We start from the raw sequence: 25,349 nt of genomic DNA, 5'->3' as shown, positions 1-25,349 counted from the left end.
ATCGTCCTACTATCGTGAAACGTACTACTATCGTATAATAAAAGTAGTAAAAAACAGAGTAGAGACGTAAAGTTTTCTTTCTCGCGTACAGTTTTCTTTTTTCTCTTGAATTTGTTCAAACTATTACATTATATCTCCCAGCAAATTAGACCGATTTGTAAAAAAGTTACCTACCGTATATTTAAATGCAATCAAGTTTATTCTTTTTTTGCGCGAGAGAAGATATACAGAGTGTTAAAAAATTAGACCGATAAATTTTCGAAGGGAGAAAGAAGACTTTAAAATAAACTTTTTTTTTTGTTAATATCAATTTTCTCTACAATGTTCAGTTTCAATACTACATGATATGAGATATGAGTTTATGATTTTTAAGTTTGTAATCTTTGTATTTTGTAGTTAATTGAATAATTTTTAAGCATTTAAACTTAAAATAAATTAAATTACTTTTATGTAATTGTTCCGTGTTTTGCTCAAGATTAAAATACAATTTAATTTTTCCATTTACATGTTTATTTATTATTTAAATCACAAACTCTTATTTTATACCATGTATAGTATAAAATAGTATTTAAAAAAAAAATTTATTTTCAAGTCTTTCCCTTTAAAATTTGTCAAATTTTTTTTTAACACTATTTTTTATAATTAGAGAAGGCACCTATATTTAATAATAATTTTCTTTTGAAAAGTGTAGCGCAGCGTGCTTCCATCGTGGATATATTTTATTTCTGATGGTAATGCGCTAATAATATCTCTCCCATGCCGGGGTCCTCGTTCCACGACGCTCGATCTTTATTGTACATTCTCGTCGTCGACACTTAGGTCGGGCTATGTGGAAACGCACCCTCTGGATTGCTCTTATCGGCATCTATTCCGTCGTATGTCGTAGCGACGCCCGTTTTCCATCCCTCGCCTTATCTCGCCCGGTTCGCGTGAAAGCCCTCTTTAGTCCGACACGTTTCTATCCCTTCTGCGTAACTGGAAACAATACCTTCTGAAAAGGTAACAAACTTTTTACTGGCGCTTGCAGAAAAGCCTCGAATGACGGAAGGCAACGAGGGAAACTTTTCGGATATACCTTTTATTATAGATCTTATACGATCTTTTAAAATGTTTTATATATACATACAGCATCGTATATTCGTCTGTTTGGAAGCTTTATGTATATACTTATACTTTCAGACTCGCGATATTTCGTCAAATCATGACATACGCATATATGTATACTCGTATATATGCAATGTCGCATGTGAATGTTGCACAAAGAGAGAAAAGCAATTTCATTGTTGCATATACGTTTCTTTGAGGGACACTGAAATTTTAAATCCATTTCAAGTACAATATGTGAAACAATGCTTCTTATACACGGAGACAATTTTTCGTTATATTTCACCGCAAAATTCACTACAAATTTTATCATGTTTAGTAATAAGTCGAAAATGACCATGCTGCACTGAAAATGATACTGCATTGTAATATAAAATATTGTTTATATTTATCTTTTTTTTTGACATTTATTCTATTTAAAATACTTGACAAATCACAAGTTTTTAACATATTTAAAAATTATTAAAATTTTACTATATATTTTAGTAAAATTGATCAAATATAATTTATATCTTATCGTGATAGATATTAATATTTTTTATTGTAATAAATATTAATCAGAGAACTCTTATAAGATTCTTTCCAATACCATATTGTCCCACAATTATTCTGAATTTCAGGATGAACTCAAAAAAAAAATTCTTTCCGTGTTATATATTACATATCTTTATTTCGTAATAAATTGTTTTAAATGAATTGCGAATAATTACATAAAACAATTATTGTTACGTAAGAGACTCGTAGTCTGAGACTTTATTTGCGTAACGAGTTTGCGTAATGGGGATTTTGTCGAATAAATGAAGAAAAATAGCATGCAGTTAAAAGGGAGTAGCCGGTAGCATCGGAGAGCGAACCGCAGAAAGGCAAATCGCGAATCGGTCATTAATAATCAAGAAGTTTCTTAGCAGAACCGGGTGAAATCAACGCTCTCGATAACATCATGCTCTACAATCTTGATGCGGTAGCCGAAGACGACGGTAGTCTTCCTTTCGCGCGCTGCCAGCCACGTCAGACGAGTTCATTACGGTTGCAATACGGCTAACAGGATTTCGCTGGTTGTAGTAACGAGCTCTCCCGAGTCGTAATTCAAAAGTTGATTCGAGTAGCTGCAAGTTATTGCTCCGCGTGTCCGGGCTAAGACTTTTCCTCGCGGAAAAGGGAACGAAGAACGGCAGGAGAGTCATCGGCCCCGATAAGGTCGCGGGAAATTGCATTAAATATCATAGGCACGTGCGAAGAGCGACGAGAAAGGAGTTTCGATGCTCGATATCGACGGCCAAAACTCCTCGCCGCAAATTGAAGCAACAACGCTCGGGTTTGTTAATACAAGCGGACACTTGCGAGCGAAATCGTCGACGTGCCTCTCCACGTGAACTCTCAAATTGTATGAATGAAATTTTCATGAAATTCTGCACTCCAAGTAAAGAGTCTGCGTTTTTTCACAAACTCGAAATTCCTCGTCGATCGATGAACAATTTCACAAGTAGAATCTCACAAGTATCATTCGGGAGGGATAAGATTGTCAGTTATTGATCAGTTATTCGGACTGTGTGTCGGAGAATTGGTAAGAGAAATGAATTGGTAGGAGAAAGGAGAAAAAGGGGCACAGGTATTGGATCGATAACGGATTACGAATTGCGTTCGACAAAATTGGAAGTTACGATCGCAGGGCACAATCCTTTCCGAACTTAGCAATCCGCTTAACTTCGCAAGATTCGAACTGCAAAACTTATCGGATCGCACGCAGACCGCACCGCAGCTGTAGATACGAAATCGCGATCGTATAATATATAATCTATTCGAATTGTATCTTGTACTTTGAGTATTGATATATTCGCAAATACAGTTTTTACAACTTATTTTCGCTGTATAAGATCGACTCGCCTTTTTCTCTCGTGACATGACGTAATCTGACAACATAAAATCGATGTTTCGCCGGCATAAAGTACGCGATATAAGATATTTAATTTTTTACGAAATAAAAACCGACGCTCTTCAAAGAAATGTCTTTTCATCCACATATTATTTTCAATGTTGCCCTGGAGCTTTCTGCGGTAATAAGACGACCAAAAGTATGTCATTTCTTTCCTTAATCCGATTAGATTTTATATATAAACTCACAGAGAACTTTTTCTTCAAATTTCTTAGAATTTAAAAAAATATCAATATCTACAATAAAATATAAAATATATTTGATTAATACGATCAATTAAAATTAATATCAATCAAAATTAATATTTGTCGCTAGTGGTGAAAATAAGCTTAAACGACTTGACTACGACGTAACTAGCAATTTTATTTGATTATTTCACGACGTTTCGACCATTTGGTTGTGGTCCTTTTCAAGTGAAATTTCTACAACATAATGTTACACAATATTTTTTAACATACGAAAACTCATTTAAGTGTTAAATTAATAAAATAAGTATAAATTTTATAAACATACCATCAATTAAACCGAGGTTAACATAACATCACACCGGTGTTATTTGAAATCGAAAGTTAAACGTTAAAAGAGGAACACGTCCCATCGTTATGATGTTAAAAGTTAAAAATTAAAAGAGGAACACGTCCCATCGTTATGATGTTTCGTCAACGACTAAACTTGAAACGCGCCACTAAACAATCTTTATTATTTTGTCGTAAATGTTTGTCAAATTCTCGGTGTCTTTCTGTAGGTTAACTGTATTGCCATGCTTCTTTATGAAGAACATTTCAGCAATCTCTCTCTTTCTTACATGTTTCTCGTTATGTAAAATTGTCGGTGATTTCCAATCAAAGTTATGCCCAAAATCACATCTGTGTTCCTCTTTTAACGTTTAACTTTCGATTTCAAATAACACCGGTGTGATGTTATGTTAACCTCGGTTTAATTGATGGTATGTTTATAAAATTTATACTTATTTTATTAATTTAACACTTAAATGAGTTTTCGTATGTTAAAAAATATTGTGTAACATTATGTTGTAGAAATTTCACTTGAAAAGGACCACAACCAAATGGTCGAAACGTCGTGAAATAATCAAATAAAATTGCTAGTTACGTCGTAGTCAAGTCGTTTAAGCATATTTGATTAATGTTGCTATGTATAAGTATATTAATATTTTTTATTGCGGTAAATATTTTAATCAGAAAAACTTTTATAAAATTCTCCCAATATATTGTCTTATATATACAGTTATCATGATTTTCAGAATAAATTCTAAGAGAAAATTCTCTTCATATATATATATATATATATATATATATATATATATATTTTATATAGTATATTATGTTTAAATAAAATTAACATGGTTATACATTTTTTGCATTGTGTAAATACTTATTTAAAAATAGAAAATTGAGGAGAAATGTGAAATTACGGGAAAAATAAAATTTGAGAAAAATCAAATGTCGTTTACACTTTGCGCAACATTGAAAATGAAAATCTGCGACGAATCTACGCTCCGGTTTCAAGCTTCGCTCTTATATAAATATTTATAAGAAATTTCTGCGGCGCACACACATCGTTAGAATTTCATTAGCGGCATCATATATACGCGCGGTCGTTCTCCTCGCCGCCCCGTTACATCCTTCATTTCCGGTCCTAGGCGCGCTTCCTGTGCCTGCGGCGGCAGATAGCGCGTGCACGTCGTTCCATATATATTTCCGGCATTCGTTCTCCGGCTTTCCGCTCGGAACGAGCTGGAACACCCGAGAGTTACACATTCCTATCGCTGGTGTGTATGAGCTTCGAACTTTGCTCGATACGTTACGCGAAAGAGAGAAGACATCCACGTACTCGGGATCTCGCGCGACGTGATCTCTCACTTTCCTGAATAACCCACGTATCGGTAAATGAATTATTCCTAGCAATTAAAGAAATATCGTTCCCTTTTTTTGTTTTTTTTTTTAAATTCCACGATAAAGTACACAGAGAGAATTTTCTCTTAATTTACTCTGAAAATCTCCGATTAATATTTACCATAATAAAAAAACCACTTTAAAATCTATATCACAGTAGGATATAAAATATGTTCGATTAATTTTACTATGATAAATATCAAAATTTTCCTATTATTTTTGACCTAAATTTTCTCACGTATATAGATTCTAGATTTTAGAGGATTTTAATGTAAATTTAATATAAATTTTCATATAAATTTAATATAAATTTTCATATAAATTTAATATAAATTTTCATATAAATTTTCATATAAATTTTCATATAAATTTTCATATAAATTTAATTTATGTATATAGAAACTAAGCTTTTCTACACGGAGAGAATTTTCACTTAGAATATACCCTGAAAATTATGATAATTGTGGGACAATTTTATAAGAGTTTCTCTGATTAATATTTACTATAATAAAAATATTAATATCCGTACTACAATAAGATACAAAATATGTTTGATTAATTTTACTGTGACGAATATTAATTAGAGAAACTCTTATACTTGCCACTATATTGTGCCACGATTACCATGATTTTCAGGGTATAAAATTCCAAAAGAAAAAATTCTCTCCGTGTATCGGGATCGAAGTATATTAAATTTGGTGATAAGATGACAAATTGAATAGACAGATTCGAATTTTGGATATAGATTAAGTAAGATTCACGTAGAGCATAGGGCGATGATTCATAGCGCCTCCAGCTGCCCTGGTATGAGTTATCTAACTTCAGTTTACGAGGCGAGGAGGGAATAAGGTGGGCTCTCGGGCAAATCAAATAAGACATCCAAAATAGCCGTGGCCCGAACGCGATAACTCGATCCGAAAAGTTTGGCGAAACTATCGAACGCGCGCCTCACGGAATACTCGAGTCTGGATGTTCGCTCGCTTCGACGCGGGAGCGTACAATCGAAACGGCTTTCGAAGGACCTATTTTTATCACATCCTCTTCGTAAACTCTGCCTGCTCTCTCCGGAGAGAGCTCGCCCGGCATGTGTTATCTCTCCCGTGTGTTGGACACGTTTTGCGCTTCAGTCCGACACGTTCAAAGTGTTCGCAGATCTTGCAGTAACAACGTGAAGACTGAAGCTGAAGTTTGTTCCACTCAGTTTTTCTCGAAATATCGAGATAGAAACTGTCACGTCGGGCCGAGATAGATACACGCTTTGTGCATCCAATCATTAAAGAATAATTAAATGATAATGAAGGAGAGAAAGAAACAAACCTGGAAACAAAAGCAGAGAGCCATTTCAATTCGTCTTATAGAGATATAAAATGGAAATGCCAAAATAATTTCTCTCAGAAATATTATTCTTGAGAATATTTCTTTCTCTTTCTTAGGTCAAATATATATAGCTATTGTTGAGTTCTATCTTTATATAATATCTATGATACATTTGACCCAATTTTCTTTTCTAAAATTTCATTGACATATTTTTCCCATATTTCCAGATTTTTCGTCAGTTTTCTATTTTTAAAAAAGCATCAACACACACACAATGTAAAAATAATTTATAGCCATATTAATTTTATTCGAACATATGTACTATGTATACATATACATATATAAAAAAAATATATATAGGATTTTAATCGGATTAAAAAAGGAAATGACATACTTTTAGTAGCCTTATTGCCGCAAAAAGCTCCAATTGCGGTTTTGAAATATTCATTCGTTGCTCTCAAAGAGTAACGTGCGTTTAAGCGTGGAATTTACACTTAAATAATGGGGACCATTATTGCCCGCGACTTCTCTCGAACAATTTAATTTGCACTCTAACAATGTTCTTCCAGCAGAGGAGGAGGAGAAGGAGCTTTCCGGTGCAGCGGCTGTTAGAATCGACGATTTCGGTTCGTCGTTTTACGTTGCGCTTTTAATCTCGCTGCAGACTTCGTGATAGATAGCCGCTATTGCGCGTTCTATCGACTCATTTCATTTCCGCTGACATTATGCTAATTGGGTTAAAAGCCTTGAAGAGAGACGGCGCGATTGTGACACTGCGCTCTTGGTTTAATTGGGTGAGATAAAAGCGACAATATGAAAAGCTATATGCTTTGAATATTCATATGGAGGTTCTTTATCCGTTTCTACTCCCGACGTATTGCCTCGCAAATTTTACGCATTTTTAGCGTCAGATATACGTTAATGTTCAATTAATATCGCTCTCGTTTACATGGCGTTCTAATTTGCAAGAAAAAAAAAGATCGCTCGACTAATTCAACAGGGAAATTGAAAATATACTCGCACTTTAAAATTCTAGAATTTTACGCGTGATTTTAATTATCTGGAACAGGATTAATCCACTGCACGCGAAATTCGAGGCGAGAGAGGCGCTGAATAAATATCGCGCGTTTCCGACTAATGTGATTCGCGCTTTTTCATTGTCTGCTTAGGTCCGGTGGATTCATTAAGACTTGAGCTCTTGTAGTAAACTTTCGACGAAAAACTTTTGGTTTCTCCGTAGTCGTCGTTATTCGCAGTGACGTCTTTGGTCAATGTTCTTTAAGTCGATGATAAATTTTATTCTTTTGCAATTTGCATCATCGGGTTACTTTATACTGTTTTATGCAGAATTGTTCGTATTTGATCTACATATTATATCTGTAAACTTAATAGCTGGATTTTTTTATTGATGGGAATATATTTATATATGAGAAAAATTTTTATTAAGAGCAATAGAGAAACATTGGCTGACGATTGGAAGATATCGCGGTCAATTAAATACAATATCGTGCATACAATATTGAATGACATTTGCGACGTCAAAAGTCACGAGGACAAAAAACATACTGAAATCTACATATGCATTTAAGATCGTCGTGTATAAATTTAAACAAAAGGAACATAAATTGCTTTACGAAAATCCAAATGATGAGACACTATACAATTATTAATAGAAGTTGAGGTTTCCGGGATATAATAAACGCTTTTGTTAGATGTAATGTAACAATTATGGTAATTTTGGCACGTATAAATTCAGGAGAAGGAAAGAGAGAGCTCAATAAATGACCCGTTAATTCGGTGTGACTTACTTGCGGCCGATCTTTGTAATATGCAGCTATATGCGAGAGAGCAAGCATTGAATGCCACTGGAAACCGGTTTAAGCTCACCATTTGGGACACGATTCATTGCAAAATTTATGTGCGCATCGTGCCATGTCGACGCATTTATACAAAGGCAGCCTGAATTAATTGTTGTAATCATGGACGATGTATACGAGTCTAAAGGGCGAATTGGTGGAATTAAAAAGAGTGAGAAGGGGAAGGTCGGAGACCAGGAAATGATACAATAACTCGGAACCAGAGCGCGGTCTTCTTTCAGATATGTGAACCGCATCCTACATATCGAATGTACATATACATAAGAAAGCTCGCGCAAAGCCTTGTGTAAAGAGGTCGGAGCAACGCGGGAGTTAAAATGGAAATTATATTACCGTGTAGACTCTCATATTCATATATTGTAGGTTTGTTCAAAAGCTGTTCCCTCCGAACATTTTGAATAAGAAATACAATAGCGTCCCAGTTATAAAAAATAAATTTCCCTCGACAATAGAAATGTCTATATTATGCTGAAAAAATGTGGTAAAAATGCGAAATTGTTTTGCGTGCTGCAAGTTTAATAATTATTTTAGATATTCAATATTTTGCATATGTCAAAAAACTTTTCATAGTAATGAATATCGTATTCCAAGTAATTTTCTGTAACACAATAATATAGTATATTTCTTTGACGTCTGACAATTTTTATTTTACCGTTTATATGCTCGAATATAAAGGTGACTTGTGCCATTTCACGTAACGTGAATAAAGCTTATGCTCGATGCAGGTATATGGTGTCTGTGCTAAATAAGGAGCGAAGCCTCGCCGTTTTATTTAGTCCTTTTATACGTGCGAGAGATATGAAAGCAAAATTTAACGTTTCTTACTTTTCAAGATTTGTAATCCAGTTGAAAACATTTTTTATACATGTATATAGACTTGAATGTCAATCGTCTGAATTTCTTTAATTAAAAAATTTAGTTCGAAATTCTTAATGTGTTAAAAATTTTATTGTCAGTATTAATTTAAAAGTTTTGCTTTTACGGTTTTTTTTTATCCAAAGTGCTATAAAATTTGGTATAAAATTACGGTCTTATAATCTCTCGAATGTTTGCGTTTTTTGCAGTAATCGAAATGCAATTGCGATGAAATTGGCTCAGCGAGCACGTACATTGTGACGTGAACAGATTAAGCGACGATCAGCTATTTTGTGGACAAGTTCCTGCACGACTTACGCCATCGGAAAGTTAATTCGTGTCCTCAGAGAGAATCGGCCGGACCCCATTTACGAACATAATTTCGGATTCTCGAGAGGGAGAGTAGCTTTCTCGGTGGCATCATCAAGAAATCAATGTTTATCAAACTCACTTGTGCACATTAAATTGAAATCACATTTATTTTTCACGACTGAAAAAATGGAGTCTGAAAATGCACGATTTGATAAGAGAATATTTTCATCGAGATAAAACGATTTAAAAAATTAATTTATTATTTTATTAATTTATTATTTTCTATTTTTTTTCTCATTTGTACAAAAGACACGTCATGCAAATTCAAAACTTTTCAAGCAAGCGTTTTAAAAATTTTATATCGTTGCGACGTAAAAAATGTAATTCTTTTGTATTTATATACTGTATATAGAGCGCAGATTTATTAAAAGTTAAATTGGAATCACGCAAACTCGCGGTTGTGACTCGAAATAAAACGCGTCGTATGTTAATCTTCGACAGTTTTTCGCTTTGTCTGTGAAATTTTCCCACTGGAATATAAAATGCATTTATACAAAAAACATCTCACACCCATTTTACGGCTCGAAATACAAGAACAAACGAAGGAGCTGTCTGTCTTTTTCTCTTTTCATGCAGGAAGAAGTTCTTCCTGCGTCTTTAAGCGAGATCTCTGGCATGCATGGCTGCGTAGGTGTTAGCTAGCACGCGTGCAATCCGATGCATAATGTATTCGTGTGCAACGAGTGCAACGGAGCAACGCCGCGTGACCGAATTAAAAGAGAGATGAATTTCAGATTCTTCGAAGGGGTTGTTTCTTTATATCGATTCTTCTGCATTTCTTTTTTTCTTTTTTTTTTCTTTTTTTAATGAAAGCTTGACATTGAAAGCATTTAAAGCCTCCGACAATCGTGGATTTGCATATCATAATTAACTCGAATATTTCTAAAATATTTGAAGATGAAAAACTCTTTTTCGAACAAATTACTAAATTGCGAATATATAAGAGAATTTTTATTTTATTCACTCTTCTAATAAAATTATTATTATATTCATAGTATATCATATTACTTCTTTTTTATATTTTACAAAAATATTTGCACTAGATTCTAAATATTCAAATGTATATAAAACAGATTATTCGCACAAAATATTTAAAATTTAGCTTAGCAAACCGCTTTAAATATACGTATGTTCTCTTTTTTTTTTTTTTGCAATTCTATACATGCTTTTTTCGTCCGACCCGATCTCGGGGTCTCCAGACAAACTTTTGCAATATCAAAGTAGACAGCCTCTTGTACATTCAGACAAACGACGAGATCATTCCACCTTGAGAAAATCACACGCTTTCATCTCCGTTTCTACTTCCATCGGGCGATGAGAAATGAGGGAAACGCGTCGCAGCCGCTTTGCCATTTTACTGTGGACTAAAATTGCGCCACTATCTTTCGATGTAAGTTATCATAACTTTATATATATATATATATATATATATATATATATATATATAAATACACGAAAAATTCGAAGTTTTCTATTTGTTTATTTTCGCAAATAGAATTTGGCTGCGAAATTGAAAATAGGTGAAAACGTATCGATTTTTTCCCATCCAACTACGAAAAAAGATGTTTATATAAATATACGTACATGTGCATGCATTTCTTATAAAAACAAATAATGCAATACAACTGCCAAACAATGCTAAAATGATTTTTTATCGGCATTATTGAAGTACAGAAAAATTGATTACCATATTTATCATAAATTTACGGTAAATTCTACGAAAAATAATTTCTTCGCGCTTATTGTTATCCTTGTCTCGCTAGAGAATTATTTTTTTTTTAGAGTCTGCTTATCTATATCTCTATGAAATGAATCGCTCTACCGTTTATCGATGAATATACCGGTGTATCTCGTTTTTGCATGTAAATGGACCCAACGCGCCCATATTCGTTGATTGAATTCGGTTCCTCTGTAGAGGGATAAATTTCGCATTCGTCGAGGTCGACGCAGAACCTCACGATAGGGAGCGGAAATCGATCGGTTAGGGCGTAAGACAGAATAGGGAGAAAGCATAACGTGAGAAAGGAAACATCGGGTACTATGCCTCTTTTTCCCTTTCCCCTCATGCTTACAACCGTGACGTTTCCAACCCTTTTCTGTCTAAAACGTATGCACATCATATACACACATACAACATATACACGCTTAATGATAGAATTGAATAAAAACACTTACATCGTTCCGTCATTCCAAATTTCTGAAATTAAAAAAAATACATACTGAAAATTCTCGCAAAAGAAGAGATGCAAGCAAACACATTTTTTGGTTTAATTAAGTAATACATATATACAAAGAGACGAGATTCAGGAAAACTATGCACAAATCATGATATTTTCGCTTCAATTTTTTTTTAATTAAATGAAATATATATAATAAAAGTTTTCATAAAGAAAAAAAATGAAAAATTAATGAAGTAATCAAATAACTAAACAATGTTCGGTTAAAATATAAATTTTACAACAATGACCAATTTTTAATATGATTGATTATCACATATTAATGATATATATAACGAAAAATTTATGTGAACATATTTATAATATGTGAAAATATTATTTAAGATGCGTATTTTTAGTTTGTATAATCCGTAATCACAATGTCATTAATTATTTCTGTACAAAGAGATTTTTTTCTTAGAATTACCCTAAAAATCATGATTATCGTGGGAAAATCTGGTATTGGAAGAATTTTATGGGATATAAAATATATGCTCGATTAATTTTACTATATACATTATTAATTGTGATAAATATTAATCAGAGAAATTTATAAAATTTGTCCAATACCATATATTGTCCCACGATTACCAGGTTTTTCAGGGTAAATTTTAAGAGAAAATTCTCTCTGTATAAAATGATTAAACAAACCAATGACGAATGAATGATTTAAACACGTTATAACAATTCCGTCTTGAAGAGCTGATTGTTGAAACATCGATGGAATCTTCTTCAGTGGTCAGATTTTCGCGTCTTATTTCAACTTCAGTTCGTATATTTACTGAAAAGAGATCTGTCGATGCTTCTTGGTTCGCATCGTGCAATCGTGCAGCGTGATGGGTGTCATCTCTTTGCAGCAGCAGGGTATCTCCACCATATCTAATAATAAACGGGTCGCGGTCATTGTTGGAATATGGGTCGAACGTTCTGGCATTTACCGAGGCACCAAACGTCAGGTTCTATATAAGCGTGCATTTACCTCGTATATTTACTGCAACAATGTTGCGGTAGCAGTTTCCAAGTCTCGTTGCCTCGCAAGTCCCGCGGCAAACATCGTCACGGGTGAATGGACCCGAACGAAGCGACATAGTTATTAACTTCGTGCCCGAACATAAGTTTCGAGACTCGTCTTGCGGAAAATAAATCAAGATACGACAACATGAACGAGAATACTCAATGATATTGCAAAGCCAGACGAGAGGGATCATCCTTTTCCTCTTTGTCTTTCGAAGAGTCCAGCAGGCACGGGTATATACATCTTCCGTAGTTTAAAGTTATAAATGATCGCGAGAGATAGGAACTTGATTCCGCGAATTCCAAGTTTCAGGAAGACAAATGTAGATTCGGAAAGGCATATATATTTCCAAGTCAATTCGGAACGGATTCCTCGCGTTAAAACGGAATTTTAATTTAAGGCTTCGGTCTGTACGACGATCGTAAATAAAACAAGCGTTCAATTAAAAAAAACAAAGAGAAGAGCATAGCCAGACCGCCCGCGGTCTGATTGCCTTTCGGCAGATAAACGCAAAATTTATCGTGCCAGTTCCGAGTACGAGTTAGATTTGCGGTCCTTCGTCCCTACATTATCGGGTCGACGTGCTGCAACCGAACGATCTTTCGTTACACACGTTTCTGATACATATATACATATATGCACTCACAAATACATACGCGTGTATATGTATATATGTATCGCTCGATGCGACAGTCGGATTTGTGGCTTTCGGTGAAACCATTTCCACGTTTTCTCGCACAACACATTTTCCAACCGCGTTGCAAGAAAGAGACAGAGAGAGGAAGCGATAGTCCATAGATGGTCGCGTGGCAATTTCGTCGCGTAACGCAATTATACGGTCCTGGCCTCGCATCCGCGAATGTAATCGAATATCGTTTCATGTTATGCAAACGCATTCGTAATTCATCGAAGCGAGAGAGTGCGTCTCTTGCGAAACGCACGCACCTTTGAGAGCGGAAACGACGCATTGATGCACTGCGTCAGAATAATTGTCTTAAAATATATATACAGAGTGTCTGACATAAGGTGTCACACCGAAAATATACAAGTAGATCTTTTGTTATTTGGAGACAATTTTCCCTTAGACAAAAATATTAAGGCATCAATAAAGGGTTTTTTTGCTAATTAAGTCTTGTGGAAATAAAATATTAACAAAATCACATTCTCCAATTAATTTCAAGTAGAGTTTACTTTAATAAAATTTTAATTTAAGGTTTATTTATAAAGATATATGATGGCAAAAATTGGGAACATGCAAAAAATGATGGCTTCTCTCGACATTTTTGCTGAGGAAAAATCGTCTTCAAATAACGAGATCTATATTTACGATGTGACACTTTATCAAATACCCTGTATATAATGTATATATGTATAAAAATATATATAAAATATATATGTAATGTATATATAAAAAAATATACTTGTATAAAATATATATAAAAATTACCGACTCGTGTATCAAAGGTTCATAAAAATTTGAAGAGTTCATTTCTCGCGATATCGTTATTTATCTTCATTTGCGATAATAAATCCACAGCATTTCGATAAGAAGCGATAGAAGAGATCGTTGAACTTTCCGCCGTATTACGAATATTAATTATCGAATTAATGGACAACGTACTAATCTATCTTAACTAAACGGAAGACCGTCTTAACTTAATATCGTTTTACCTCAGGCTCTTGGGGAGATTCTGCGAAGTTAGGACGGGGTAAGGAATGATTAAAGTCTCAGAAGGGGCTATCTAACCGTCTAACGGCTGCCAGAACTTATATAGGCGTCTAAACCCAAAGATTAACACTGAACGAATCAATTAGACGGTTAGTTGGATCAGTTAATTACAAAAAGGATCGATGAGACCGAGATTTTTCAAAAATTGCACCTGGAGAATATAGAAGATATATTCGAATATCGTTTGTATAAAAAAGTTTTTCTGTGCAGAAGCAAAAAGATACACGTTATTATATTACAATATATATATATATATATATATATATATATATATATATATATAGATAAATTTAATAAAAAATATATATAATTAATCGATGGATTTTAATACCACAACTGCTGCTTAATTTATGCTTGAATATTAAGTTCATAAAAAATTTCATATTTTTTTATATTAATGTACATTCAAATGTCTTTCTGTCATTTTTATGATTTTAAATTATAGCTAGAAATTCATCTTATATCATGTTTTGTGAGCACATGGTATTGGAAGAATTTTGTAAGAATTTCTCTGAGTAATATTTACCACAATAAAAAGTATTAATATCTATCACAATAAGATATAAAATGTATTCGATTAATTTTACTGTATACATATTAATATTTTTTTATTAATCAGAAAAACTCTTATAAAATTCTTTCAATATCATATTGTCCCATGATTACCATGATGTTCAGGGTAAATTTTAAGAGAAAATTTGCTCCGTGTATATATAATTCATAAATATTTAAAAAATCGTTTTATCTAATTGATGGTCACGGACGTTCTCAGGATTTTTTCCGGGGAGGGATATGATAAAAATTTTATTTTATTTTTTATTATTTGTTCTTAATTTTTAAAATTTAATTTTTTTATTATTTGTTTATTTTAATATTTTGATATTAAATAAAATTGCAAATAAATTCCAGTGTGTATTCACAAGGAGAGCAAATGCTTAATTTTTTCACTAATTTCAAGGAGATTTATCTTTATCCAGCTAATTTTAAAATTACTTAAGCATAACACTGGTCATAATGATCAATATCGCGATGTATTTACGCCGTCGAGTTGTTAAAAAGCTACAGTAATAATTTCTTTTTGTTTCAGGTAGCATGCAAGGGTGCAAAACTCATTGTTTGCCGGTCACAGGGCGATGAAAAGCCTGAATGGAGTCAGAGGAAGTCTCAGAGCCCCCTGGGGCTGCCATCGATGTTCCATTTACAGAGCAGCGCAATCAGATAAATCTTGTCATTGCACTTAAGCCGATCTGAAGCCAACCCAACCCCTTTACTTACACGCAGATATCTAGATCAACATTTTAATCGGAATACCGCAGAGAATACTCTAGGCCGATAGATAGATATCTCTGTGAGAAGCGGCCCAAGTTTTCAGGCGAGCCGAAACACACGGATCTATATAGTGAAACCTATGCCAAAGATCTACTCTTATGTCAATTGATTTATGCGAAAGGAACTTGGATAAAACCCCATAAGTTACGCGCTCTCCAATAAGGAAGAAGGAAATACTTCGAGACGAATTCATCGAGCAACGCGCTAGATAGATATCAAAATTTCGACATGGCGGCACCAGTGATCGAGAAGAAGCGTTTCTTCTGCCGCGAGTGGGCCTTCACGAAGCTGTCGCATTGCCTGGAACAGCGGCCGCAATCGAAGACATGCGGCGCTTTGATCGTGGGCGGGCCAGGAAGCGGAAAGACGGCTCTCTGCGCCGAATTAGCGTGGCCGTCAAACGGCGCTTCCGCGAGGCATCAGCGGTCCTTGAATCGCCGACTGCTGGCCCGACACTTTTGCCAAGCTAGAAGCGAGGCTTCCCTGTCGCCTGCTCAATTCGTCCGATCCCTGGTCGCCCAATTGCTCCAGGCCAGCTGCTCGGATGGCGTTCATCATCGGCCGTCGTCTATGTCAACCTCCTCACCGACAACCTCCTCAACGGCGACCACGACCACCGTTACCACGACCATGATGCTCACGGCAACTACGACAACGACGGCGACTACAACGATTGCGACGCCTACGATGGCGACGACGACGACGGCGACAGCGACGACAACCGTCACGGCTACCGCGCCGCCTCTCACCTCCAGGGAAGCCATCGCGGAGGCCTACGCCGAGAAATTGCGAACCGATCCGGAGATACAGGCCGCGTTGCAACCGGACGTTCTGGACCGAGATCCGGACGACGCCCTGAAAAAGGCTTTGTTGTTTCCGTTGTTAGAAGTGGAACCGCCGAAGAACTGTCTCTTCCTGCTGGTGGACTCGATTGACGAAGGCCAAACATTGAATCCACCGCAGACTGGCACTAGGGATTCGCGAAGGGAGAACGATAACGTCAGTCGCACGATAGCTGAATTACTGGCTAATCACCACCATCTGTTCCCACAGTGGCTGTTGTTAGTCTGCACTGCTCGACGACAGAGCAAGACTATCTCGCGCATGTTCACCGGCTTTCGCAAGATCTCGCTGGACGATCTGAGAAAGTCCCAGGTCGTCAGAGACGTTCAGCAGTATATACTCGCGCGGCTGGATCAGGAGGATGCGCTCAGGTAAATGACGAGATTCTCACATTATCGTGCGTTGTCCGTGAAACTCGGTTATTAATTCACCAGCGTATTCAATTTGTTGACAATTACTTTCTGAAAAAGTTGATTTAAATCTATTCGAATATTTGATCAATAGAAATTTAAATTTACAATTTAATAACGCGCAATTCTTTTACCTACTTATTGTAAATTTCATGAATATTTTATTAAAATCAAACATTGAAATTTAATGTACAAATTTCCAATTTATATTTAATGTAAATTGTAAATGTAAATTGTTAATTTAATTTTAAATTATTGTAAATAGCATTATAAATTTGATATTATAAATTTTTATGATTGATCATCAAGCGATTTAATGTAAAAATTTACAATAAACAGCATTAAATAATTTGCATTAATCAAATAACGACAGAAATATTAGAAATAATTAGATGTTTATAATTCAATGTGTATGTGTCAATTACGAAATTATTCGACACTTACTTTATACCATTAAATAATCACGTTTCGCTAATATTTTGATAAATTACTTTCTCAGACAACACATTTCGCGCGATACCGCCGAGATGTTGAACCAGTTGCATATAAAGAGCAACGGTTGTTTTCTGTACCTGGAGAAAGTGCTCGATGGCGTGGCGGAGAATTTTATTGTTCTGCGCGAGGTGCGCGAGATCCCGGGAACACTCAACGGCCTATATCTCTGGCTCTGCCAACGGCTCTTCAGCAGGAAGCAATTCAGCAAGGTGCAGCCTCTTCTTAACGTTATACTCGCCGCTAAATTACCCATCACCCAGGAGATTTTATACGAGAGCGTGAAGACGGCATGCGTCGGCATCACCGTGGAGGATTTTAATCGCCGGCTTCATCTGCTGCGCCGAGTGATATCGGTCTCGCGTGCTGGTGCGCTGATGCTCTTTCACCACAGTTTCGCCGAGTGGTTGCTCGATGTCAAACATTGTACGCAAAAGTATCTCTGCTCGGCTACCGAGGGTCACGCTATGCTGGTGGCCTATTACACTCTTCGCGGTCCCGAGCTTAATCCTGACGAGATTTGCGTGCTGGCTCAACACTTGCAACGCGCGATTACGAGCGTGCCGGCTAATACCACTCTAGACGTTCACACACTTCAAGTACTCTGGATGATCGGTAGCAACGCGCCCGTCGAAGGCTGTTATTTAGATAGCTCCGAGTGTATTCTCTGGCCCAGACAGGACGCAAAGCTCCTGAGACTGCTAATCGATGCTGGCGCTAAGCCCTCTGAAAAAACTATTGATGACGACGCTAGCAAAGATGCTGTTTCTTCTAGTCAGGTAATTTTTTTATTCAAAACAGATTTTATAAGGATGCGAGAGAAAAAATAGATGATTTCTATTTAATGACGTGACTAGTTGAGAGTGTACTTGAGACTTTTAGCGTGCTTTTAAGTGCGTTCTTCAGTTTATCCAATATTCCATTTGACAGCCGACATTTATTATAAGTAGAAAACTGCGATTGCTGAATTAAATTAAAGTTTAATCAATTTTATGCGCTTGACGCGCTATAACGTCTTTATTTCTTTTAGTTTTATTTCTACTTCTCAAACATATTTTCTTGTACATTAATTTTGATAACATCGTAATATATAAATTTATTTTTCAAATTATGAAAGTTGTTAGAAAATTGTGATATATACATACAACATCATCTAGTGATAAAAGTGTGTGAGTCATAGGATATGATAAAATAATTCTATATATTAATATCTAATCTATTTTCGTTGTCATAGTTTTTTTATGATAAAAGAAAGCAATAGGTCATAGAAGATTATAAATGTCATTAAATTATCGTCGATATGATTTTTATTATATACAACAGTACTCTTTGCTAGACCATAACGATTATAGTAGGTAATTTAAGAGACAAATACAATTGTGCGTTTTCTATGCAAAGGTTTCGCAAGATGTAAGTCCTATTGATGAATCTCCAAGTGAACCATTGACGGAGCTTCTTGGTGAAAGTGGAGATATCAATCAAGCAGATTCTTATGGACGAACGGTGCTGCACACATTAGCCGCCGATGGCAATGCATCTCTGCTAGAGTTGGCGCTTGCAGCCTGTCCTCAGGTACGCAAATTATTTATTAAATTAATATAAATACAGAAACCAGCTATTTATTAGACAGTTTCATAAAATAGAGTCTACATAAATAGTCAAGCTATGTTATTTAAGATTATTAATCAATTAATTTAACATTAGATGTATGTGCTTAGCTTGACGAATTTCTGATTTTACATAGGCAAAATTGGAGGCGGTTGACCGGAATGGACAGACGCCATTAAATTTAGCCGCGAGGCACGGCTACGCAGACGTAGTGCGTGTTCTTTTAGCTGCCGGCGCGAGGGCGGATCACGCGGACTGTGATGGCTGGACTGCTCTCAGGGCTGCTGCCTGGGGAGGGCATACTCAGGTAAAGCTAGCTTTATATATATATAATTAAGAAATTTTTATGAAAATTCTCATTAATTCTGTGTTAAATAAAGATATACTTGTTTATTAACTAATTGTAAGATTAAAATTGAGTTAAAATTAAATTGTTACAATGCAAATCTAAGAAAACGGATGTTCTTTATTTCAGGTGGTCGAACAACTTTTGAAACATGGAGCTATGGTGGATTGCGCGGATTGGGATCAACGTACTGCGTTACGAGCGGCCGCGTGGGGCGGCCACGAGGATATCGTTAAAGCTCTTTTAAAACATGGTGCGGATGTTAACAGAACGGATGATGAAGGTAGAACCGCTCTGATCGCCGCGGCGTACATGGGTCATAGCGAGATCGTGGAACATCTTTTGGATTTCGGAGCTGAAATCGATCACGCCGACAGTGACGGTAGAACCGCGCTCAGCGTCGCTGCACTTTGTGTTCCTGCCAATCACGGATATGCAAAGGTATATCTATTCTGTATATGAATATTCATTTAACTAATTAATATTGATACAAGCTCTGTATATTTTGCGTCGTAAATATTAATATAATATAAAAATAGATTTAAAATATAATTAATAAATAAATAATATAAAATATCTGATGAAATTTTCGATTGTTTTGTATTAAATGGAACAAGTTTATCCTTTTATAAATGCGACAAAATGATTTTAATTAAAAATGTCAAAATGTCAAATAACTATGAGTGAGGATTAACTTTGCATAAATTATATTAAACGTATCAATTGCATGTGTGTTGTCGCAGGTTGTCACAATACTTTTAGAGCGCGGTGCTACCGTTGATCACGAGGATAAGGACGGTATGACTCCGTTATTAGTCGCCGCATTCGAGGGTCATCGAGATGTTTGCGATTTACTTCTGGAATTTGATGCGGATATGGATCATTGCGACGTCACCGGGAGAACGCCCTTGTGGGCAGCCGCGAGTATGGGGCACGGATCAGTAGTGAAGCTTTTGTTATACTGGGGCTGTTGCGTCGACACTATAGACAACGAAGGCAGAACCGTTCTCAGCGTGGCCGCCGCGCAGGGCGGCACCGACGTCGTGAAGCAATTGCTCGCGAGAGGTAAAATTGATTTAAGTAGCGCAAACGCTGCGTGTTGTGTCTACGTGTGATCCGTATAAGTGCATAAAGAGATGTAATTTCTTAACATAAGGCTTAGACGAACAACACAGAGATAATTCTGGCTGGACCCCTTTACACTATGCGGCGTTCGAGGGTCACATTGACGTTTGCGAGGCTTTACTGGAGGCTGGCGCGAAGATCGACGAAACGGACAATGATGGAAAGAGCGCTCTTATGCTCGCGGCGCAGGAAGGACACACGTCATTAGTAGAAAGATTATTGGAGCATCACGGTGCACCTATAGATCAGCACGCCCACGATGGTAAAACTGCTTTAAGGTAATTATACAGATGTACAAGAATGAAATGAGGATAAATATAAAATAAAATCAACAATATTTTTACATATATTTTCTCTCGTATTTATAGACTTGCAGCTCTAGAAGGACATTACGACACCGTGAAAATATTGTTATCTCGCAATGCTGATGTTAATGCGAAGGATGCCGACGGAAGGAGTACTCTATATATACTTGCATTAGAAAACAGATTAGCTATGGCGAGATTTCTGCTGGAACATGCAAGCGCCGATGTAGAAAGTAGAGATTCAGAAGTAAGTAATTATTAATCATATTTGAAAAAGAAGTTTAATATAATAATTGTTACAAATTGTTGTGTTACAGAATTTAATAACGGTTAATATATCTGTATTTTACAGGGTAGGACATCATTGCATGTAAGTGCTTGGCAAGGACACGTGGAAATGGTAGCTTTATTGCTAACGGATGGTGGGGCTAGCGTGAACGCTTGTGACAATGAGAACAGAACACCGCTTCATTCGGCTGCTTGGCAAGGACACGCAGCGATCGTTAGGCTGCTCTTGGAACATGGTGCTACTCCCGATCACACTTGCAATCAAGGCGCAACGGCTCTAGGTACAGTTAGTCATGAATGATCTTTAATTGTATGAATAAAACTAATAACGATTCCGATAATATTTTTTTAATTGAGTTTATTACTTCAGTTGATAGAAAAATGTAATTTGTAGGTATTGCTGCTCAGGAAGGACATGAACATTGCGTCCGAGCACTTTTGAATCACGGAGCTGATCCGAATCATTCCGATCATTGCGGACGAAATGCCATTAAAGTAGCTGCTAAAAGCGGTCACGATACAGTTGTTAGACTATTAGAAGAACATTCTGCTAATCAACGCAGTTTAAGACCCGGCGTTAATGGAGGTCATATAATTAATATTCTTTTTATTCATTTGTAATCAAATTTAGGAGTTTTAAGAAAGAGATAAAATATCTATTTCATTCGAGAGAAAAAAATATAAACTTTGAAGTTATTTTTTTAGAATTTTTTCTTAATCTTTGATATATAAAAAAATTTATACATTTCTTCTTTTATCATTGATTTATAACATGTTAGAATAACAAAAGTGGAAAAAATAAATTGTTATATTTTTCAGGAGGTAGCAGTAGTGCTACTTCTGTGACATCCAATTCGACAGCTGAGACTAAACCTTCATCGGCAATCTTAAATCCTCTGTCTACGCAATACAGTCCAGCGGAATCGCCAGAATCCACTAAACGACGCAGTTGCGTCTCTCTAGGCAACAATTCGAGTAACAGCAAATCGAGCAGTAATTTAACTGGCAGCACTAAGAGCGATCAAGGAAAATTCAACCAAAACTCGATGATTAACTGTCAGGTAATTAAAGTACGTGATAAGTATATATGTACAAATAGAAGAAGCAATTTTGCTAAGCTTATCATATTATTTGGCAATAAAATTAAAAGCCACATTGCAAAGTTTTATATACTATTCTAATATAACATTTTACTTGTACTTTGCATACATGTTCTTGCTTCTTGTTTCAAGAAAATATTACGAGCTACTTAGTTTATTGAAAATTTCTTATTTAATTTTTATAATTTTAGACACCATTATCTTTTACGCAACAACTACAACAGTGTTCAAGAGGAGCAAAAAGTCGGCCACTCAGTAAACTATTGTCACCTTTGAAGAGCGAACCGCAAAGTCCGATATACGCTTCACCACCACATTCTCCGTTAAGCGACAGTCTTATTCCTTATTCGCCTACAAACACGAGTCCACCCAGTGCTCAAACAGCTGCTAGTGTAATACAGACTCAGTTAGGTGTATCGTTGATGGCAGCAAATCCAAATATGCCATACAAAACGGAAGGATATAATCATATACCAGTGATTTACGAGCCGATCAAGATCAAAACTGAAATTATCGACAGAAATAACATTAGTAAGCCGTTTGAATTGACGAATGAAATGTTAGGTTTGAGCATTGGAAAGGATAAGGAGAATGGACACGAGGAAAAACGAAATTCAGCCGATAAGCATTTTATGCGAGACACTCATATGAGAATAATACTGGGAAATAGCGGCGCTGGCGTTGGTAGAAGCGTCAAGCACATTTCCGATCACACACCTGGAAGGTAAGGAGTTGATATAACATGAGCATTTTTCTATACTAAAGTCCCCAATCATATCATATAATTAATATCACCAAAATTGTGTTTTTCGATCATCTATAAAATGCACCACATTGATCATGAGAGATCACAAATTTCAAGTATTCATATTTTCACACGACATTCAGCACTACAAGATATCATGTCAGTCATCTTATGTTTATACGTGTCATTCAGAAGTCACATGTGCACAATTCCATCTGTTCAATTAAAATTTTATTAAGCATACTTATCATCTTAATTTTTTCAATGCAATTCTTTAGACTTTGCAGAAATCACAATGGTCGTATAAGGAAGACACACCGCTTCATGAGCGATAGGCTTTCCTTCCTTTTTCAACCCTCCCGAGTGAAAAAAGATAGAATATGTAGTCAAGGAGGACATACGACAATGTTAGACATATATATCATACTATGTATTTAATTGATTACATTAAATGTATAGCTGATCAGAAGCACAGACATATTAACGATATACATATATTATATAATGAAAGATACTTTTTTCTAAAATCTTAATGTACATATATATTATTTCTTCTCTTTTTAACTTGCATTTAACTTTTCACGTCAACTCTTCGACAAAACGAGATAATATATACATATATATTATTTGTAAACGTTTAATAAAATATTACTATATTACATTTCAGCGCAGGTAATTTAAAACCAAAGCGTAATGGCTTGGTATCCAATCCAGCCATGAGATTAGTAGCGGGAGTTAGAAATGGAATTGAGAATGCTACGAATAGAAATAAGCCTATTACAACACGTGCAAACGGATTCCAGTGGAAGGCAGAAGCGCGCAAGGAAACACCCTTGTAGGGACAGGTATTACTTGTTATTTATTTTTTATTCATTAATAATTTTGTATAATTTGCCATTTTTGTGTAGTAATATTTAAGAAAAGCTTTGCAATAAACGCTATAACTTTACAAAAAAACAAATGTCTTGATAACACTTCAAGTTATCTGAAAAATATTTCGTCAAATGTAGTTGATATTTTATTTCTTATAAGAGAGATATACATATATTCTGAAATTTTAAAAGGTTATTTTTTAAATAAGTAAAGCAGAGCAATTATGATACACAAAAATTATTTAAATATTTTTGAGTAATCATTTTGTGTTGCCACATGTAATAATAAAATCAAAATTAGACAATTTTTGTATTAAGAGCTACACAGAGTATTATATAAAAAATATATTAATATATTTTACAGGCTGTACATTACGGATTGTCTCGGCGAAGAACCAGAAGTCAACACCGTGGATGGCGATCTATTGCGAATAAGAAGCGAAAGTCAATAAATAAATTTTTCTCGGTTTATTTGAGCAAAATCAAATTACCTCGAATAAAAAGGAGGAATAAGAGGGAGGAGGAAGAATGAATATTCTGACATAGCGTGAAAAATTTAAATCGCGTAGCACACAAAACCAAATATTAATTTGCATAGGGAAAGTATGTAGACATAGATATATAAACTCATGAAACATGACTTTGTAAACATAACGTTAACGAAATTATTTACTGATCTCACTAATATAATACATGCATACACATATACATATATTCATATTGGATGTATGTATATATTTGTATGTAAATACTTATTATATACAGTATATATATCATAAATGCTCCTCAATCTCTAAATTGAGCTTAGAGAACAAACTACTTCTTCTGTTGCAAATTTTTGACTAGCAATTGGAAGTAAAAATTTATTAATTTGCTAAAGTTTGTTATGACAAGAAATTGAAAAGCTTTTGAGAGATATATATACTGTATATATATACTTATAAAATTAAAATTTTGAGAATAAAGAAAAAAGGAATCTTAGCCGTAATGTTAATGTCAGATTAGATGGTAAAGTTTAACGAAAATTTCTTCAGAAGACTGGATGCAAACGGAATGCATATGTGATCTTTTAATGGATAATTTTAAACCGAAGAAATTGTATAGATATGTATAAATTATATTGAGAAAAAAAATTAAAGATGATAGAGTATGATATTATGTACTCATTACAAATACGTAAAATTATGGCCTGAAAATGAGGAACGTGTGTAAATACAAATCCCTCGTAATGTTTCGTGCAACATATTTATTATACTGTAATAGGTGCGAAATAAATAAAACTAGGAAATATTAAACGCAATTAAAAACGATTTATTTTTTATTGCAACTGTTAGAACCGGTTTTCTGCATAATAAATGAATCCTATTTATCAAGATATAGTGAGATGATTTGTGATAATGATGTCATCACGAAAAATACATCTATCTTATATTCCTAAAAAATAGATTTAACTTATTATTAAATTGAATGATGCAAAATATATAAATACATTGTCATATAGATCGCGATAATAAAACTATTTAATTTTTTGTATATTATAATAATGATGGCATTT

At 35.1% G+C, this 25,349-nt stretch overlaps 1 protein-coding gene and 1 long non-coding RNA gene across 8 annotated transcripts in view; one reads left to right on the top strand and one right to left on the bottom strand.

Moving 5' to 3' along the window:
• The window catches only part of LOC114942761 (uncharacterized), a 116,039-nt gene extending 90,935 nt beyond the window's left edge, over positions 1–25,104 (top strand). For 5 of the 7 annotated variants that reach the window (XM_085483666.1, XM_085483667.1, XM_029318199.2 and 2 more), the window contains 15 exons: positions 15,419–16,874; positions 17,413–18,184; positions 18,804–18,977; positions 19,150–19,320; positions 19,489–19,800; positions 20,103–20,424; positions 20,516–20,762; positions 20,853–21,036; positions 21,142–21,358; positions 21,472–21,663; positions 21,897–22,147; positions 22,369–22,901; positions 23,201–23,329; positions 23,590–23,767; positions 24,159–25,104. In XM_085483666.1, the coding sequence (XP_085339792.1) occupies positions 15,889–16,874; positions 17,413–18,184; positions 18,804–18,977; positions 19,150–19,320; positions 19,489–19,800; positions 20,103–20,424; positions 20,516–20,762; positions 20,853–21,036; positions 21,142–21,358; positions 21,472–21,663; positions 21,897–22,147; positions 22,369–22,901; positions 23,201–23,329; positions 23,590–23,761 (4,662 nt within the window). In that variant the 5' untranslated portion in view covers positions 15,419–15,888 and the 3' untranslated portion in view covers positions 23,762–23,767; positions 24,159–25,104. The remainder of the gene's footprint in view (positions 1–15,418; positions 16,875–17,412; positions 18,185–18,803; positions 18,978–19,149; positions 19,321–19,488; positions 19,801–20,102; positions 20,425–20,515; positions 20,763–20,852; positions 21,037–21,141; positions 21,359–21,471; positions 21,664–21,896; positions 22,148–22,368; positions 22,902–23,200; positions 23,330–23,589; positions 23,768–24,158) is intronic. The other 2 variants (XM_029318201.2, XM_029318203.2) reach the window with 2 other exon arrangements.
• LOC146722889 (uncharacterized) lies at positions 3,398–3,904 on the bottom strand. Its single transcript, XR_014924888.1, has 2 exons — positions 3,551–3,904; positions 3,398–3,459 (listed from the first exon to the last, which is right to left on the bottom strand). It is a non-coding gene; the product is annotated as an uncharacterized LOC146722889 (long non-coding RNA).
• Positions 25,105–25,349: the final 245 nt, after the last annotated feature.

The sequence above is a fragment of the Nylanderia fulva genome, unplaced genomic scaffold (assembly GCF_048542155.1).
Source record: "Nylanderia fulva isolate GAGA-0341 unplaced genomic scaffold, ASM4854215v1 Scaffold26, whole genome shotgun sequence".
Lineage (NCBI taxonomy): Eukaryota > Metazoa > Arthropoda > Insecta > Hymenoptera > Formicidae > Nylanderia > Nylanderia fulva.
The sequence above is the reverse complement of the archived record's forward strand: the minus strand, read 5'-3'. Positions and strand labels throughout refer to the sequence as shown.